The sequence below is a fragment of the Schistocerca nitens genome, chromosome 8 (assembly GCF_023898315.1).
Source record: "Schistocerca nitens isolate TAMUIC-IGC-003100 chromosome 8, iqSchNite1.1, whole genome shotgun sequence".
Lineage (NCBI taxonomy): Eukaryota > Metazoa > Arthropoda > Insecta > Orthoptera > Acrididae > Schistocerca > Schistocerca nitens.
Window position 1 is genome coordinate 346,737,124 of NC_064621.1, and position 17,955 is coordinate 346,755,078.

Here is a 17,955-nt window from a genome sequence, read left to right on the forward strand (position 1 = left end):
TAGGTACAATGGTACATTTGTATCATGTATATGTAATCACATATGTATATATGACTGTACTAAACTCGTAAAAAAATGCTATGACGTTTGCAAAAGACACCAGTTGGTGTCTCCATGCAAAAAAAAAATACAATAAATAAATAAATAAATAAATCCAGTAGTAGAATCAGAATTTAAGAGAGCTTTGAAGGACTTAAGAACAAATAAGGCAGAAGGGATAGATAACATTGCATCAGAATTTCTAAAATCATTTGGGGAAGTGGCAACAAAATGATTATTCACATTAGTGTGTAGTATGTATGAGTCTGGCGACGTTCCATCTGACTTTAGCAAACATATGATCTACACAGTTTCTGAGACTGCAAGAGCTGACAGGTGTGAGTGAGTATAATCACACAATCAGCTTAACAGCTCATGCATCCAAGTTGCTAACAAGAATAATATACAGAAGAATGGAAAAGAAAATTGAGGATGTGTCAGATGATGATCAGTTTGGCTTTAGGGAAGGTAAAGGCACCAGAGACAATTCTGATGTTATAATTTTCAATGCGATAGGGTCCACAGCTGCGATGAATTTTTTGAATGAATTCTTGAAGCCTTCAGCTGCCATTTTCTTTATTTCCTGTACGATTATACAATTTTGGCCTTAGGCCATTTTCAAGTATGTTACAAATGAATTTTTGGTAACAGATTATATCATATACATCATTGCTCCTATGACATCATATCATGCTCATAAACTGGTTCAAGGTGAACTATTTATGAGCATGATATGATGTCATAGGAGCAACAATGTATATGACATAATCCGGGGGGAGGGGGGGGGGGGTAGATCTGCAGATATGGAGTATTTTTACTGTTTTGGAAGATGAATTGCAACTTGTAAGAAGCTGTAAAAAAAAAAAAATCCAATTCTGACCCTGTTAAAAACCTGTGTAATACTGTCTCTCTTAAAAATTATTTTCTTGAATGAAAAGCACCTTACTACACTATATTTATTCCTTTCCCTGAGAGCTGAGGGATTTTTTTTTGGAGGGGGGGGGCAGTACAGTCCCCCTTGGCCCCAGGTATGGCTGCTCTTGCCAGGTGCTGGAGTTAAATGACAAACATTTTTCTGCAACTCAGCTACAGACTTTGTTTCTATCTAATACACTGGCAGAAAAACACCCCTTGGGACAAATAGTATTTTGTTTAACAGAATAATAAAACTTCTTGTATAAAAACTGTCATCTATTTATCATAAAATACATATATATTACACATATATCAAAAGCATTTTTACATTGCATATTATATCTACACATTCTATGTTACATATTTACAAAACATATACAAATGGCACTGATATGTACAAAATAAAATATGCACAGAACACCATTAAATGTTACATCTACTTACACAATTATTGTTATAAATTAACAAACTCCAGTAACATGTCATTTTGATTAATTAATACACTACAGCCTGTTTCTGTTCCTTTACATGACAAGATTTATTGCTCATCAAAATGTATCTGAAACATTCTGTACTAATTTCTGAATAAAATGGTTGTGCATAGTAATTTTCTCTTGTTGTCTGTACATTCATGTGTATCAGACAAAAGGATGACAATTATTTGTTTCTTTGATGAGAATGGTCACTCTTGTTATCTGCAACTGCTTCTGAAATATTGTGACAAACTGTTTTGCTGGCTTGAAATTGTGCTATGACATGTACTGAAAACACAACTTTACAACTTTCTATAAAGAACACAGTCTACTACAAAAACTCATCTGAGAAAGCTTTTAAGTCTGATATGAAATCTACACAATTTTCTCTGTTTTGTGCTGTAATTGCAACACAGTTTTTTTATGTTTTACAATGTCTATGAAACTTGCATAGAAATGAGTATTTCTTTACACATATGAGTATTATGATGTGAAACATTGATCCATAACTCTTCTCTGAGAGTATAAATATGTTCAGTCTATGATATTGACAATACTTGCTTTATGGTGACTCCTCTCTTATAAGCAAAGTGACTGCTTAGCACCTGTAGATAGGCTGACAAAATTTCTATCCTGCAGCTGAAGTGTCATCTTTTTCCATCATGGAAATATATTACTATAATGTAATTACTTGATGTCATGAGGGGTACAATGACTATATATCAAGCAGAGGCTTCCAAACATTTTTACTAATGAAACAGCAATTTATTTCTGGGAGAGAGGAATGTAGATGACTAACAACTAAGGTTTACAATGGTACTGACTGAGAATTTTTGTCAAAGCTACAAAATCTAAAGTAATTGTACATTTTATCAGCCTACCTATTAATGACTTGCATTTACTTGAGCAGTAAATTCCTATCCAACTTTGTCATGAGTGCACAATATAAACCATTTCCCACATTATTTGTACATGATCTGTCTTATTGCACACAGCAGTGAGATGTCTTGACTGAAAATAAAGTAAAATAAAGCCTCATTTGTGAGCTGCTTTTTATTTATGTTTCAATGTTGTGAATGTGTTTCCTATAAAGCTGTGCATCCTGTCATTACACTTGGAAAAGTCTTTTCTACTCTCAGCAATTTACATTTATAGTATCACAACAAAATTCTACCCAAACTGAGAATTTGTAATAACAGTACCATCATTTCTATCATCTTTTACTGTTGCCCTTCTCCCCACATTTGGTAACAGTCTTTTACAAAGAAACTGGCAGCATCTGTGCTTGCTGTTGTCATGATTCCTACTGCTTATTAATTTCAACACAAAATGGTACATTTCATAAATAACAGTCTACTGTCATCATGTTCACAGGATCACTGGAACATAGTGTCTTCATGATCATTTTTGTTCACAGCAGACAATGCTCAGTTGTATGAAATTTGCCTAAACATTGCTGTAATCTCCTCCAAGGTCTTGTTCTTGGTCTCAGGTACTTTGAAATAAATAAATAGCACAAACAGTGCTTGAAGTATGACGAATATGATGAACACATAACCTCCAATTGCTTCCTGCAAAATGAAAAAGTAAAGGGTAAGATAATTCCTTAGAATATGCAAGCACACAATATGACACTAAAACTATCACATAGCAAATCCAAAAATATACAATCAATTGCAGCTCAAAAGCAGACTACAAGGTAATGTAAATGTGAAAAAGTGTTTATTAACCTGAATTGGAGCAGCAGGGCAAAAGCCAAACACAGAAAAGCAAAAAAAATTTGAAGTCTATGGAGCCAATAGTTGAGATTTTCTCCTCTTCTGTGTGAATCAATCAACCTGCTGTCCTCCAAGTTAGTAAACAACCAATTTTCCTATATCTAGCTAGGCTACTAAAATCTCAATGCCATATATAGTTCCAGACTGGGGCCACACATGAAGTTATGAGTAACTGAACTGAAATGTATGTGGAGAGCAAAAATTTACTATGGCAAAGTCTATATATCTAATATTTCTTCAGTTTTTGTTTCTGTGCTTCTACAGTCATTCTTTAAATGCTACTTATGTATAGAAACTGATAGATTTGTTACCTGAATGGGTAAGAAAGCAATGCCCACAATGAAGTTGGCAGTCCAGTTGATAGCAACAGCAAGACTTGTAGCAGTTGGTCTCGCAGACTGATTGAAAAGTTCAGAAACCAAGAACCATGGAATTGATCCTGGTCCAACAGCAAACATTACCACAAACAGAATCACCAGGATGATTGATATCACAGACAGCCACATTACTCCTGGTTTCTGCAAGAAGAAAAGAAAATCATTGCTATAAGGAAGGCAAGAAGAGTAGTATTTAATATGCAAAGACAAAAACATTATAGTCATGTATTAATACTTCATACTGGAGGTAAACTGGATATGTAAATATGGTACCGAATGCAAATAACCCACACTGTCAAGAGTTATCTAGTTTGTTAAGATGTGTGGGACCCTATTTCAGGCTTTCCAAATCTGGTAAAGCTTAGTTGATCACTCGACTATGCTTATGATTTCTAACCAAATTAAAACCATAGAGATAACCAGTTGTAAATATCCATATTTTTAACTGAATTTTATTCTCGGGGTGTCTTCCTGAAGTCTGCATAATATTTTTGTTACTTACCACATATACAATGCAGATTGTGAGGAGGATGGTCACCACACACATTCCAGAGAAACCTATCAGAAGTAATGTTTTGCGGCCGGCCCTTTCGACCACTACCAAGGACACCACTGTCATGAGTACATTGATAGATCCCATACCCAGAGTTGCATATTGGGCATTTTCCTTGCTCAGCTGTGCCATGGTGAAGATGCGTGTTGAGAAGAACATCACCTGTAATGTAAGGTTTTATGATAATAACTGGAAAAAAATTCTGAGAAAGTAAAGGTATGAACTGTGCAATAATGATTTATAAAGAAAACATATATGCTGATTTTAACTTATTTTATGTATATTTCCTTTTATAGCTTGTCATGTGCAAAGGACTGTTAATGCCCTTCTGATGATGGAAATGAAATTTAAATCCTATTATTTTCTTTCAGTTCTTCTTTGTGTAATTTTATTGAGCCTGGTGTTCTTGGAAAGCTATTGTTTATTATAGAGGAGGTGGGGATGGAGGTATTGAAACCTTATTTACTTGTATAAAATAACTGTGCGGCTTTACATAAGAATAGAAATGCTGTGTTCAATTGTATCCTGAACCACAAACAATTCCAACCACCTGCATCATTATAGCAACAGACTTGACACTGGTATACAGAAATTATTTCATATTTTAGTATATATAAAAATGATTCAACATATACATTATGAAAGACTATTGCAAATGCGGGACAGTTAGAATGTTGTTGATCTGACTTCAACTAATTAAGGAGAAGAGACTGGAACATTTACTGTATCTGTGGTTAATCTGCAGCTATAGGAATGGGAAGTGCCATACAACAACACTGGGATCAGGCCTCTACCACTACTTTGTGCCCAAGAACAAACACAGGAAATGATGTTGAAATATAGGTATTCCCTCATGTGAAGCAAATGTAGAATTGCACCTACACACATGCATAAATTGTGAACTTCTTCTTTTTCAACTGAAGTGATTTACAGCATGTCTCTGTTCTTGACCAGGGGGCAACAATCACTGTGGAACTCCATGAGACTAGTTTCACAAACTGAGGGATAAAAGTTGGTAAGTTTAGAAATATCATTAATGGAATCATCGTACACTGTGACAAAGTTCGCAACAGGCATTTCAGGAGGTTGCTAGGGAAATATTTTAACATCTTATGGACAGAGAATTTGTCATTTCTGTCCAGGCTATCTGTTGTAAAGCATGGAATACTTGCTCCATTTTTACACTTAATGCATTATTGAAAGCTATATTTAGTGTTTTAATATTGCCTCTAGTACCTTCAAGGATTATTTTTAATCAAGCTGGCAAGTGGAAAAATAGGTTATATTGTAGGCTAAAGAAAGAAAGGGAGGAGGAGTGGCAATAGATATTATTTCTGGAGCAACTGTCCAAGTGTTAGGTTCTTACAGCTAACAAATTTCCTCATTTGGTAAAGAATAGTTTTATAGTAGCCTGAATTAATGTTTATCTGAAAAAGATTTTCATAGTAGCTCCTTTATTGCTTCACGAATCTCACCAATGGACTCCCTCACAGAAAGCACAAGACTAAAACCTGCAGCACAAAACACTAAACCTCAGTTCTGTTCTCAAGATGCTTATGAAACATCCTTGTTTAATAAAAGTACAGACACATGTTGTTACAATTTGCTCTCACATTTTTGGCACAGTTTACTTCATCTAGTCAAATCACTACAACCAGAAGATTTTTTTTCAGCAAATTGTAGTGCCATTCCTATTTTAACCATGGATTGTTGACTAAGCGTATCACCAGCACTCTTTTATACATAGCCTCAACATGTATTGAACAAATCTAATAGTAAAGGAACTGCAGTGAAATTAAGTTACTGTAAGAACATAGTTTAGAAGTACACTTACAGCATTAATACCAGAAAGCTGCTGAGCAATCATCACCATCATGGCAATTACAAGTGGAATACGAAGGCTAGCATTCACAAACATCTCTGTCAAAGTCACTTTCGGAACCATCTTCAGATTTTCATGTTCATTCCTCATTTCTTCCATCTCATCATGAACTTCAATTGTACCTCGCAACCAAGTAAGAGCTGGAATTGAAAAGAGTACCATGTGGAATACCACTGACATGCTGATATTCTGAGTAAGAGTAAATACAATACACTCAGAGTTGCTTTGGTGTGCTTCAAAATTGTGATTAATGAAAACCCAGAGCTTCTGTGATCTAAGGTGGAACTAATAAACTGAGTTTTCCAGAGAATATTTGTACTTTAAGCCAATATGTGCTGAAACTCAATTACAAAGAAAAATTTATTTTTATATATAAAACTTTCAAAGGTTTTGCTTTCATTTGTAGCTCATAATCTTTAATACAGAGTCTGAACTTAATATTGTACCTAACAGATTATCCAGAGTCCACAAGAAAATTCCAGAACCTTTTGATTTTCCCAAATAACACATTTATTGCAGCAGTAATTTATTGCTTAAAACGTGGCTTCTGTGACACAAATGTACTTTATTGGTCCTGCCATGGACTGTGTATTTTACCTCTCTGTGCTTCAAGCTCCTGTCCCTTATTGATGAGCAAATACTTGGGACTTTCTGGACACATGGGCAGTGTTGCCAACTGGAAGAGACCAGGCACAATGGTCAGTGCTAGTAGCAGAGGCCACAGGTCACTGGTTCCCAGGACAGATTCCAGGCCAAGTATTTGAGAAATTAAAATTGAAATTGTGATCACCAACTGGTAAACAGTACCAACCTGCAAAATAAAACATTTGTTGTAGGCCAGTTTCCAGACTGTCTTATTCTTAAGAAAAAAAAAGTCAGAATTAGGTTGCTATAAAACAAAACTAACTGAATGAAGCTTTCACAATGAACTGAAACTTATGCTACATCTTATTTTGTGTCATGAGCAAATGCATCAGATCTAGAGTTTGTCTATCACCAGCAACAAGCTAGTGGTTGTGTCAACCATCCCTGTTTAGGGTATATATAATGCCCAGAGTGATCAACAACCATTCATGTTTAATAATAGCTTCTTTGCCATTGCAGTTATTATGCAGTCATGATGGTAGATAAACCATTTTCACACAGAAAAAACGGAACTCTTGACTCAAAAAAGATTTGTCTCAGTTAAAGGATGAACAAAGAATGGTAAGGCCAAACCCATATTTATTATATGGCAACTGCAGTGTAATGTACAAATCCGTACATGTTATAAAAAGGATGTACGTATGTGTTTATGTGTGTATATTCCACATCTCCTCCTAAACCACGGAACCGATTTCAACCAAATTTGGTACACATATCCCTTGGTTCCTTGCAACAATTACTGTGGGTGTAAGAACCACCTATCTACCATAGCTTAGAAGATATATCATACAAAATTACTACTAAGATGCTCCCACAGTTGAGTCTACTTGAGAAAATCCCTGACACTGGGTGTGCTTTTGAGAGATTACAACTGAAAAGTGCAAATGGCTGTAGGCAAAAACAATAGACATCTGTAGAGCAATGAAGAGGTGTTGCCATAGACATGTAGACACACAAGAGAGCTGTACCCAGTATACAGAAACTGTCCAGGACCATCTCACACCAAGATTACTGCAGGAGTGCATACTGTATAAGGTAATAATAAATGAAAGGAAATGTTTACCTTTGTCACAGGTCAAATTGGCAAAATGAATACCTAAGCAATGCTAGTTTAGGCAGCTAGTACAGTACTAAAATGTGGAGATGCACAACAAATTGTAGGTATCATTGATCAAACCCTTATTAAATGAAAAACTATCTTACTGGTGCACAAATAATGAAAAATGTTCAGTATAACATTATAATCATTTTAAAAGTCATTTTCTCCACTGTTCTTCCATCTTCTCTCCTCTTTTTATTTCATATCCTAACAAAGAAAATGTCTGAAGGTTCAAAAACCCAGTCTTGAATATGTTACTTTAATATGCATGTATTTCAGCCTATGAAGTCAGATACAAACCCTCTGCTACCATTCCAAATCAATGGCAAAAATATTATGTATCATGGTGTGTGCCGTCTGTTCAATCTGATACCTCTCTGCCCTCCTTCCAGTACACAGATTTTGGTTCTGTGGGGAAAAAGTACTAATTGTTGGATATCTATGGCAGTGGTTGCTGGTGGATAAGGCATGTCTACTTTTATATGTGTTATTAGAATGCTTCTCAGTAGTATGTCAGACATACATGAATTGTCCACTAGTAATCTGTTGTGGCTTGAAACTTCACTTATAACCTGTATGAATCCCTAGGATTATTTTATGTGTAATAAGTGTAAAAAAATAGAATTACTTGCATTCATTTGCTTCTCCAGTTAGAGACTAATAAATGCAGTGGTCTATGTATTGTCAGTAGTACATGCACGTTCGAACAGTTTTACTTGTATTTCTCATACTGGTGGACTTTTTTCTTTTCCTGTTGACTTATTGTAGTATATTGTCTGCACTTAACCAAGCCTGTGAATTTACAAAGTTCACATACAGATTGACCTTTACAAACTTTTTCACTTTCATACGTGTCCTTCTGATACTACTCCTCTTCATTTTCATGAACGTTCAGAAAGAAGTATGGAGCGACAGTGGGATGGAAGAGTAATTAGTTATACGTACCGCACCCCTGAGATGCTGTGGAGAGATCTCTGCCAGGTACATTGGTGTGAGACCAGCATTTAGTCCAGAATTGATTCCTATTAGAAACCGGCCAATGATGATCATTTCATATGAACTTGCTGCCTTTGAGCACCCTGCAAAAATAAAAAGTAGGTTCTAATAATATCGACATTATTAGTGTGTTTGATGAATAAAAACTATTACTGCGAAGAAAATTTCTAATGTCCAGGATTATCCATTTTTATTAAAAAGAGTGAAATACAATAAAAGTTAAAACTGGAATGGAAGAAAAGGGTAGCAGTCCACTGTAGGAAAACTGACCTTTTTGAAACCACAAACTTCAGAAAATTTTAACAAATTTTACTAATGAAATAAGTAAGGAAAATGTGATTCACTAATTTTCACAGAGTAAGAATTAATGTGAATTATATGAATAGTAATTAAAATGTGATAGAAAAATATAGTGGTAAGGTAAATGGTAACACGACTATTTGTTGCAGTTATACAGGGTGGCACAGATAAAAGAAACCCATGTAAGTATAAAGGAAAAGCAGTGAAATTACAAAAATGAGGAGCCAAAATGGACTTATCATTTATTTACAATGAAAAATACAGTGAAAAATTCATTTATAGATGTCTAAGATTATTCAGATACAACCAGCATAAAGTTCAGATAGTGATGGCAGCAACTTCATGATTGATACTGTCTTTGTGTTGCTGTATTGTATGTGGATTTGTTTCATAGACCTTGCTCTTTAAGTGCCCACACGAAAACATCACATGTTAAACAATCAATCACTAATGTTATTCAGAAGCCACGTGCAGTAATCTACCTGTTTCCAGCTGTCATTCTCCCATAATTGCTGAACAGCTGTCGTACGATATGGCTTCAAATTAAGACTTTTCAATATCTGCTGACCACTCCTCCTACTTTCCTGCACCTGTTGGGCCAGTTTATGTATAGACTTCTTTGGGCTCTGAATAATTCTTTAGCCAGCAACTTCAATAACTTTTTTTATGTTAACTGAAGGAAGGCTTTGTTATCTTACATTTTGCACAGATCTGAAGGTGTGCCAGTTTTTATACAGACTCTGTATTGCTCTTTATGCTGTTAGTCCTCTATCCATATACTTGAACCAAAAAATTTGGCAGGTTTCCTTAATCGAACCTGTTTTCACATATGCTTCCACAATTTCAACTCTTTCTTATATTGATAAAGTCATTTGCAGACCATAAAGAGAAACGTGTAACTATACTGATGAAATAAGCTGAAATGCTGACAGAAAAATGCTAACAACCGATTACTGCATAAAACTGTCCATTGTTGCAGTTATTTACTCTCTTACAGAAGTCAAAATATGCATTTGTATTCAAAAGACAGGTGGGCTACTTTTAACTGTGCCACCCTACACTTACTATGCTGCTTCAAGGTTTCTTGGGAATGGGTTATTTCATTTTCCATATCTTATTGATGACTTGTTACACCCTAGTGACGCCTCATCAAGACAACAGATTGTAGTACAGAGTCCCAGATTTTTAGTTTGTCTGTCATCAAAAATAAGGACAAATTGTTTTTGTGCTAAAATATTGGAGGCCAAAGGAAAAAAATAATAAAGTAGATTTTAAAAGTGTAACTATCCTGGGAAAAAAATATCAAGAAAGCTGTATATAAAAATGATTTTAAATTACAGTGCACACACAATGCAAAGCTTTTAGGAGACAGTATGAACATTTATACGTAAATACTTTGCCTGACAAAGCAAAAATAAGTCATCATTGTGTGATAGACAGGCCAAACTGCTTCAGTGTAGTCAAATGTTTTCCAGCATATTATAAATTAGAAAAGCTGGAAATACTGAAAACAAGAAGAATTTTGATAAAATATTTGTCTACACTGACAAATTCCCAAGCCTGAGAGAAGATAAAAACAATGTACATAAAATCTATAGAAATTGCCACAATATGAAGTGATATTATTTCAACATTTAAACTGAATCAGTGGCAATATTTCAAACAAAATACACAAGAAGCCCACAATAAAAAGAAGTTGAATCCACAAAGTTAAAACAGACTTAGTAAAAAATAATATAGGAGACAAGAATCCAAAAGACATATGTTTTCCGGAAAGGAAGTTTGGATGAGGAGAGCAGAGCAATAAAATAACAGCATCAAGTGATGACAAAAAAAGAAAAAATGGCTAGAAGATAAAGAATAGGAAGGTAAAATATGCATATGTAGCACATTAATGATTAAAAAAAGGGAGGAAAGAAAGGATGGGTGATCGGAAGGGCTCTAGTACCTTGCAGTATGGCACTAACGACGACAAGTGCATTATTGAGCAGAAGTCCACCCTTGCGTCCAAAACGATCTGCAACAATGCCAGTGATTGCGCCACCAATCATTCCACCCACACAGAAGATGGAGACTGCAATGGACCAGATCATAGTGACCTTAGTCGAAGTCACCACCTGACCCGTCCGCGCTTCTTCTGTCTCATTGATCCATGTCTCGATGAGCTGCATGCAACAACACATATTACACATTAGATTTTCTATTGACATTATCTCACTTGTGAGATGTAAACTTTCACAGTGCTAGAAATGTCACACATATTAAAACATTCCAAACTGCTGTGCCATGGCTGAATGAATTTTTGAAGAAGAAATAATTGTAGATGAAACACTGAGTTTCTCCAAAGAAGAAATTCATTTGACCATGGAATAATAACCCAGAATATTTTAGTAAGAGTGACTGCCTCACTAACATTAGTATCTATGCATGTAATTTAATGTAAATGGATGGCTAACTTTGCTATATGTGTGTACTTCACAAGTCACTGTACAGTGTACGGCATAGGGTACTTTCTGTGGTTATTAGTGTCTATCTTTCCTATTAGATTCATAATGGGAAAAAGTAAGGGCTATCCCATAATATTTATGTATGTCATCTGGAATTGTAGAGTGAGTGCAACAATCTATCATATTCCACTTAGTTAGACAAGAATGGTCAACCATCTGAATGACCACTTTTAAGGTTTCCTTTATTGTAACTTATGTGCACTCTTGAAAAAGACAATAAAAACTGTATTAATACTGCTATAAAATTACCACAATAATACTGGAACCCACCCTCCTCCCCTCCCTCTCCTCCCCCCCCCCCCATCTCTCTCTCTCTCTCTCTCTCTCTCTCTCTCTCTCTCTCTCTCTCTCTCTCTCTCTCTCTCTCTCTCTCTGGGCTCCGCTGTATAGTTACATATGTGGCTTTTTACTGTATTTCAGTAACTGAAAAGAAACTCACTGGCCAACTGTCTGCTGTGAATGGTGTGCTCCTCATAGATTCATGCACATCTTAGCAACACTGATGTAAACGGGTTCAATTCTGAATGTACTCACCTCCTGTGGGGCATTGACGACTCCAGTGTTATACCCATGCTGGAACGAGGAGCCTAGGGCTGCCGCTGCAATGGCGAATGCGAGGCGAGCGTTGAATCCCTGCAACATAAACCAGCTGGTGAGCACACTTTAAACTGCATGAAAACAAGAAAAATTTAACTCACATTATAAGTAAAATAATTTGTATTTTAAATGATCATCTGGTATGTGAGCTTCCTAAAAACTTTGCTCTGCTGTATAGGGCTGGGATGGATCAATATGGCTGAAATAATTAACAGTGCTAAATCCAAGGACAGTGGGGTAAAAGGGACACAGTGGAGGCAATCAACAGTCCTTAATGAACTTTTGAATGTACTGATACCCATCTACCTTCTTTCAGCCACAAAGTCTTCAGAATGGTGGCCATAAACCACTCATCAAGCTCTAATATGCAGTTAAATGTTTTATCAAAATTCTTATTGTTTTTAATGTCTTTAGCATTTCTAACTTGTGCCCCATAACAGGAAATGTTATTATCATGACTTCACATTTGTTTGCTTCACCAACATACATTTAAAGTGTCACCTTCCAACCTGATCTATGTCCTAGGGTAGGCTATAGATCAGTTTGTCTCCACAACACAATGCAGAAACAAATTAAACATCATCAGTGTTCTATTCTATTTCAGTGTGTGCACATATGATGTCACATGTCACAACATCATTATGTCAAGTGTCATTGCTCATGTTCAGTGCTGATATTTTCAACCCACTTGCCTATAGAATAGAGTTTAAGTAGCTCAAAAGGAAGACCAGTGGCAGATTCCTTGATGCCTCCAGATGTGTCCCATTAACCAATCCTTTATTTTACTCAAGCTGTGCAGTAAATTTCTTTTTTGATTCGATTCAGTACCTCCTCAGTATTTTTTTGATCTTCCCATCTCATCTTAAGTATTGTCCTGTAGCGTCACATTTTAAAAGCTTCTTTTTCTCTTCTTGTCTGAAGTCTTTATCTACAACATTTCACTTGGAGACAAGGTTACACTCGAGACAAATGACATCAGTGGAGACTTCCTAAAACTTTAAATCTACGTTTAATGTTAAGAAATTTGCTCTTCTTCAGAAAGACTTTTCTTGTCATTGCCTCTCTACTTCTACCATCATCAGTTATTTTACTGCCCAAGTATCCAAACTCATCAACTACGTTTAATGTCTCATTTCCCAGTCTAATTCCCTCAGCATCGTCTGATTTAATTTAACTACATTCCATTACCCTTGTTTTGTTTTTGTTGATCTTCATCTTATAACCTCTTTCGAAGTACTATCCATTCTGTTCAACTGATCTCCCAAGTCATTTGCGGTCTTACAGAGTATGAAATTTAGGTTGATGAAAATAGTAGCAAACGTTCATATTCGAATCCCTGCAGATGAGAAGAGAGAGAAGAATTTGTGATCGCGCTAATATTTACTGACTGGTGCCGCTCTGAGCATAGCGATTTTGACGCAGCACTGAAAGCAACGTCGTAGTAAAATTTTTGTCACAGCGCTTTCTTTTACCTAGTCTTGTTTATCAGTTTAGCAGCGACAATTACGTAAACGACAACAACGACGTCGATGTCGTCATTAGAAGTGGATCACAAGGTCAGAATACGGAAAAAAATCGGCCGTGTCCTTTTCAAAGGAACCATTCCGGCATTTGGCTTGAGCTATTTAAGGAAATCACAAGATTCTTTCAAGCGTTAGTAGTTTCACGCATGTATGTTAATGACAACAAAAACTACCAGTGAGAAATCACGAACACAAACCTCATCATAGCAAACGAGATCAGTGAATTGCTACGTTCCCCTCATGAGTTCTTCATATTTTCTGGAACGCCAGAGTTTCTAATAGCAGAGAGCAACTCGGATCAATCTCAGTATCTACACGAACCAGCGCCAAGCTGTGTCCAGTCTGGTAAGTGCTTGTCCCCTGCTGCAGTTGACGCGTGGACTGTTGGACTTTCGCACACCCAGAGCGTAACCTCAAAATTCCGTAGCTATAGCGTCTGCGAACAGTCTTATCTTTCTTATTCTTCCTTCTCGTCCCTCTCTGTCGAACGGATTGAAATAAACTGCTCGTGCTTGGGTGCCCGACTGGCGACACGCCGTCCGAAGGCGGTCAACCGCTTGTCCTTTCAGAGTGCTTAACAGTTCCAATTAGTGCCGCTCTGTTAGGCACGTCTGCTACAGCTAACAACTGCAGGAGTTTAGGTGTACGCTGTTCTCGGTTGCCGTTAAGATATTTACTGGCGCGAGAATCACGTAGGGGTCTACATAATCGGGAGACACCCCGCCGTGTCATGGTTTAGACAGTTCGCTAATTGGCAGCTGGCTAATTGTAACCATTTTCACAACTAACGACAGCAACGGGGTACGTCCGGGCCTAAACTCACGTAGGCTGAAGGACCACCTGGCTTCTGTCTGCACAAAGCGATGCCAAAATAAAGAGTTGCACTAATAGAAACACGTAATTTTTATTATGTACGTGTATGCGCGTTTCACTTTCATGGATGAAACCTTGGGGGCGTTCAGCGCTGTTTTTTTAATAAACTGTTGAACAATCCATTCAGTCGTTTTATTGACATTCAATGCACCCACATTCGTAGATATCACTACAGATTTTCGGTATGATTACATTTTGGATCATTTCATGTTTCGGTCGAGCTGGACTGCCGCAAACAATTCTAAAGACGGAATTGCATAAATTCGAAATAGGTCGCGTGAATTAAATGTTATCAATAAAATAGCCGAGGGGATTAGCCACTAAAAGTACATTAACATTTCCTATTTTTAGAGTGATTCTGTTCGTATCTATTTACAGCCTGAAACGGTGGAAGATTTTTATACTTTTTTGCTTACATAAAATGGCTTCTAATCGAGGGATGAACTACATCTTCTTGAATATGAAAGAATGACTGAGTCAAGTTCTTAATGAAACGGTGAAAACAATGATTAACTGTACATCTCTAATAATGTGAAAACTCGTAGGGCTAATTTCCACTTGAGCCGTACTTTACCCTTCACTGAAGCAATGAAGGTATGAAGTTATTGTCTAAACTTTCAAATATTGTTCTGGCTACGTGAGTCCTTCCTGCTGGTGGGATGACTTCGTGATGAACATCTGTAGGGTGACTTCGCCTCACTAAGGCTGTTGCGATCAAGGACGTCTCGAGTCCCACACTATCATTTCAAAATTATTAATGTAGCTTCCACCGAAAGGAGAAGATATAACGTTAGTCCACACAACTTTAATCACAGGAAGCGCACAAATTCTGTCAAGCTTATAACTCGAGAAATAGTTGGTTTATTCGCTCGCGATCCAACATCAGCTCCTCAATTTCTGATCTGTAAACAATCCTTTATCGAGAACCTTGGCCAACTCTTCGTGGCTTGAACGACCCAGTTCCTCGATGTTTCCATCAACGACGACGAATTTCTTTAATTAGGACGACTCCTGTAGCAACAACACAATCGTGGATCTTCCTGGAACCTGCAGCATATACTAAATACAGGTTTTGCACGTTCTTGCAACGATTCGCTTCGACAACCACTTACGAAATTATAAAAAAATTGGTAAACTCTACAATGGACACACAATAGACGATTGTGTACAGATTATTTTAACGTAGCACCATCAACTGCGTTGCGAAACGCGTGTCTTTTGTGAAACATAAGCAATTTACAAATACGTATCTGACACATATTGCCAATTGAAGACCACATACTGCCTGAAATATACAGAGTGAGCAGCTAAAGTAGGACACCAAAAATTATAACGAGGTGCAGTTTAGTTATGAGGACCTTGTGGTGAATTTTCTGATACAAGCATCAAATTTATAACGTTATATTAAGGCCTAGTAGAAATCCTTAGGTGACACAGTCGGTATTGAAATTAATTAATGAAAGGAGAAAATACAAAAATGCGGCAAATGAAGCAGGCGAAAGGTATTACAAACGTCTAAAAATGAGATTGGCAGGAAGTGCAAAACGGATAAGCAGGAATGGCTGGAGGACAAATGTAAGGATTTAGAAGCATATATCACAAGGGGAAATATAGATATTGCCTATAGGAAAATTAACGAACCTTTGGAGAAAAGAAAGAAGCAGTGGTATGGACATCAAGAGCTCAGATGGAAAACCCGTCCTAAGCAAAGAAGGGAAGGCTGATATTGGAAGGATTATGTAGAGGGTCTATACAAGGGATATGAACTTGCAGGCAATATTATAGAAATGGAACAGGTCGCATATGAAGATGAGACAGGAGATATGATACTGCGAGAAGAATTTGATAGAGCAGTGAAAGACATTCTACAGCCACATTGCTGGGATGGTTCATTACGCAGAAGGAAACAATGGGTGAGCCTGATATGACCAATGCGTAGACGGCATAAAGCAGTGGCCTCCTTCCGAGAGGAACGGAAGGAAGAGTGTCGAACTGCAGCAGACTCCTTGATTGTGAGGAGTTTATTACTGCGAGCAGTGGCGCATAGGATGTCATTACACTTTTTGGGAAACAGAGATTTGACGGAGATCCGCGTACCCGCAGCTGGAATTATGAAAAGGAATGGGGGTAAGTATCTGCTTCTCCAGCCAAACGGTCAGCCAGTTCACTCCCTGGACTGTCCACATGTCTTGGAACCGAGAGAAAGACAACTGAGCACGCGTTACGGCCAAGGGCAGAGAGGAGGTAATGGTTAGCAAAGACCAAAGGGCGAGTAAAGTAGATTTGGTCGATAGCCTGCAGGCTGGTCATTGAGTCGGTACAATTTAAAACACTGTGGATGAAGGCCTGAGAAACAAAATGGAGGGCTCTGTGAATGGCATGCCGCAGAGGAACAATTCGGAAATGATGATTGTTTCTATCAGCAGACGATGCATCCTGCGAGGCCAAGATTTGTGGACAATATCATTCCTAAAATGCACTTTCTTGCCGAGAGTCCCGATATGAACCCAAATGAACACGTTTTGGATGAATCAGAACGTCGCCTTCGCTCCAGGCCCCAGACTCTACCGTCACTCTCCTCTCTAGTTGCGTCTCTTGAGGAAGAATGGGCTGCCATTCCTCCACAGACATACTGACGTCTTACTGAAAGTATCGCCAGCAGGTTTCAAGCCGTCATAAAGGCGAAGATTGGACACACCCCATATTAATGTCCACTAATAGATGTCCGGATATTTTTAATCGGAGAGAGCAGTTTAGCAAAAAGCACACCTTTGTATATCATCTCAATTGGCGTATGTTTGGTGTGGCTTGTATTAGTTGTGGCACCCTTCACTATTTGTGAACACTGATATCCATCCTAATTAGGATTAATGTCTGTAAATGAAAGAAATCGGAGGACATCAATAGGGTGGAGAATGACAGACTTTCAAAAATACTACATCGTTACAAACCAACAGGTTCAGAAATGATAGGGAGACACAAAACCACATGGAAGGACTTGCAGTTTACCTCTGTAAGTAGGTGTAACAACCGGAGCCTGGTGTGTGCGGATGATGCTGCTGCTACTGTTAATGATGATGGTGGTGGTGATAATAATAATGATGGTTCCCAGCTCAAAATACACTACTAGCCATTAAAATTGCTACACCACGAAGATGACGTGCTACAGACGCGAAATTTAACCGACAGGAAGAAGATGCTGTGATATGCAAATGATTAGCTTTTCAGAGCATTCACACCAGGTTGGCACCGCTGGCGACACCTACAACGTGCTGACATGGGGAAAGTTTCCAACCAATTTCTCATACACAAACAGCAGTTGACCGGCGTTGCCTGGTGAAACGTTGTTGTGTTGCCTCGTGTAAGGAGGAGAAATGCGTACCATCACGTTTCCAACT

At 37.5% G+C, this 17,955-nt stretch overlaps 1 protein-coding gene across 5 annotated transcripts in view; it reads right to left on the reverse strand.

The window, feature by feature from the left end:
• Window positions 1-1,254: 1,254 nt before the first annotated feature.
• LOC126198541 (solute carrier family 2, facilitated glucose transporter member 1-like) overlaps window positions 1,255-17,955 on the reverse strand; it is a 556,822-nt gene continuing 540,121 nt past the window's right edge. For 3 of the 5 annotated variants that reach the window (XM_049934947.1, XM_049934946.1, XM_049934948.1), the window contains exons 2-9: window positions 12,099-12,197; window positions 11,006-11,222; window positions 8,707-8,840; window positions 6,615-6,828; window positions 5,970-6,157; window positions 4,085-4,297; window positions 3,517-3,723; window positions 1,258-2,998 (exon numbers count right to left, since the gene is read on the reverse strand). In XM_049934947.1, coding sequence (XP_049790904.1) covers window positions 2,855-2,998; window positions 3,517-3,723; window positions 4,085-4,297; window positions 5,970-6,157; window positions 6,615-6,828; window positions 8,707-8,840; window positions 11,006-11,222; window positions 12,099-12,197 — 1,416 coding nt within the window. In that variant the 3' untranslated portion in view covers window positions 1,258-2,854. Of the gene's footprint in view, window positions 2,999-3,516; window positions 3,724-4,084; window positions 4,298-5,969; window positions 6,158-6,614; window positions 6,829-8,706; window positions 8,841-11,005; window positions 11,223-12,098; window positions 12,198-17,955 lie in introns of all 5 variants that reach the window. The other 2 variants (XM_049934943.1, XM_049934944.1) reach the window with 2 other exon arrangements.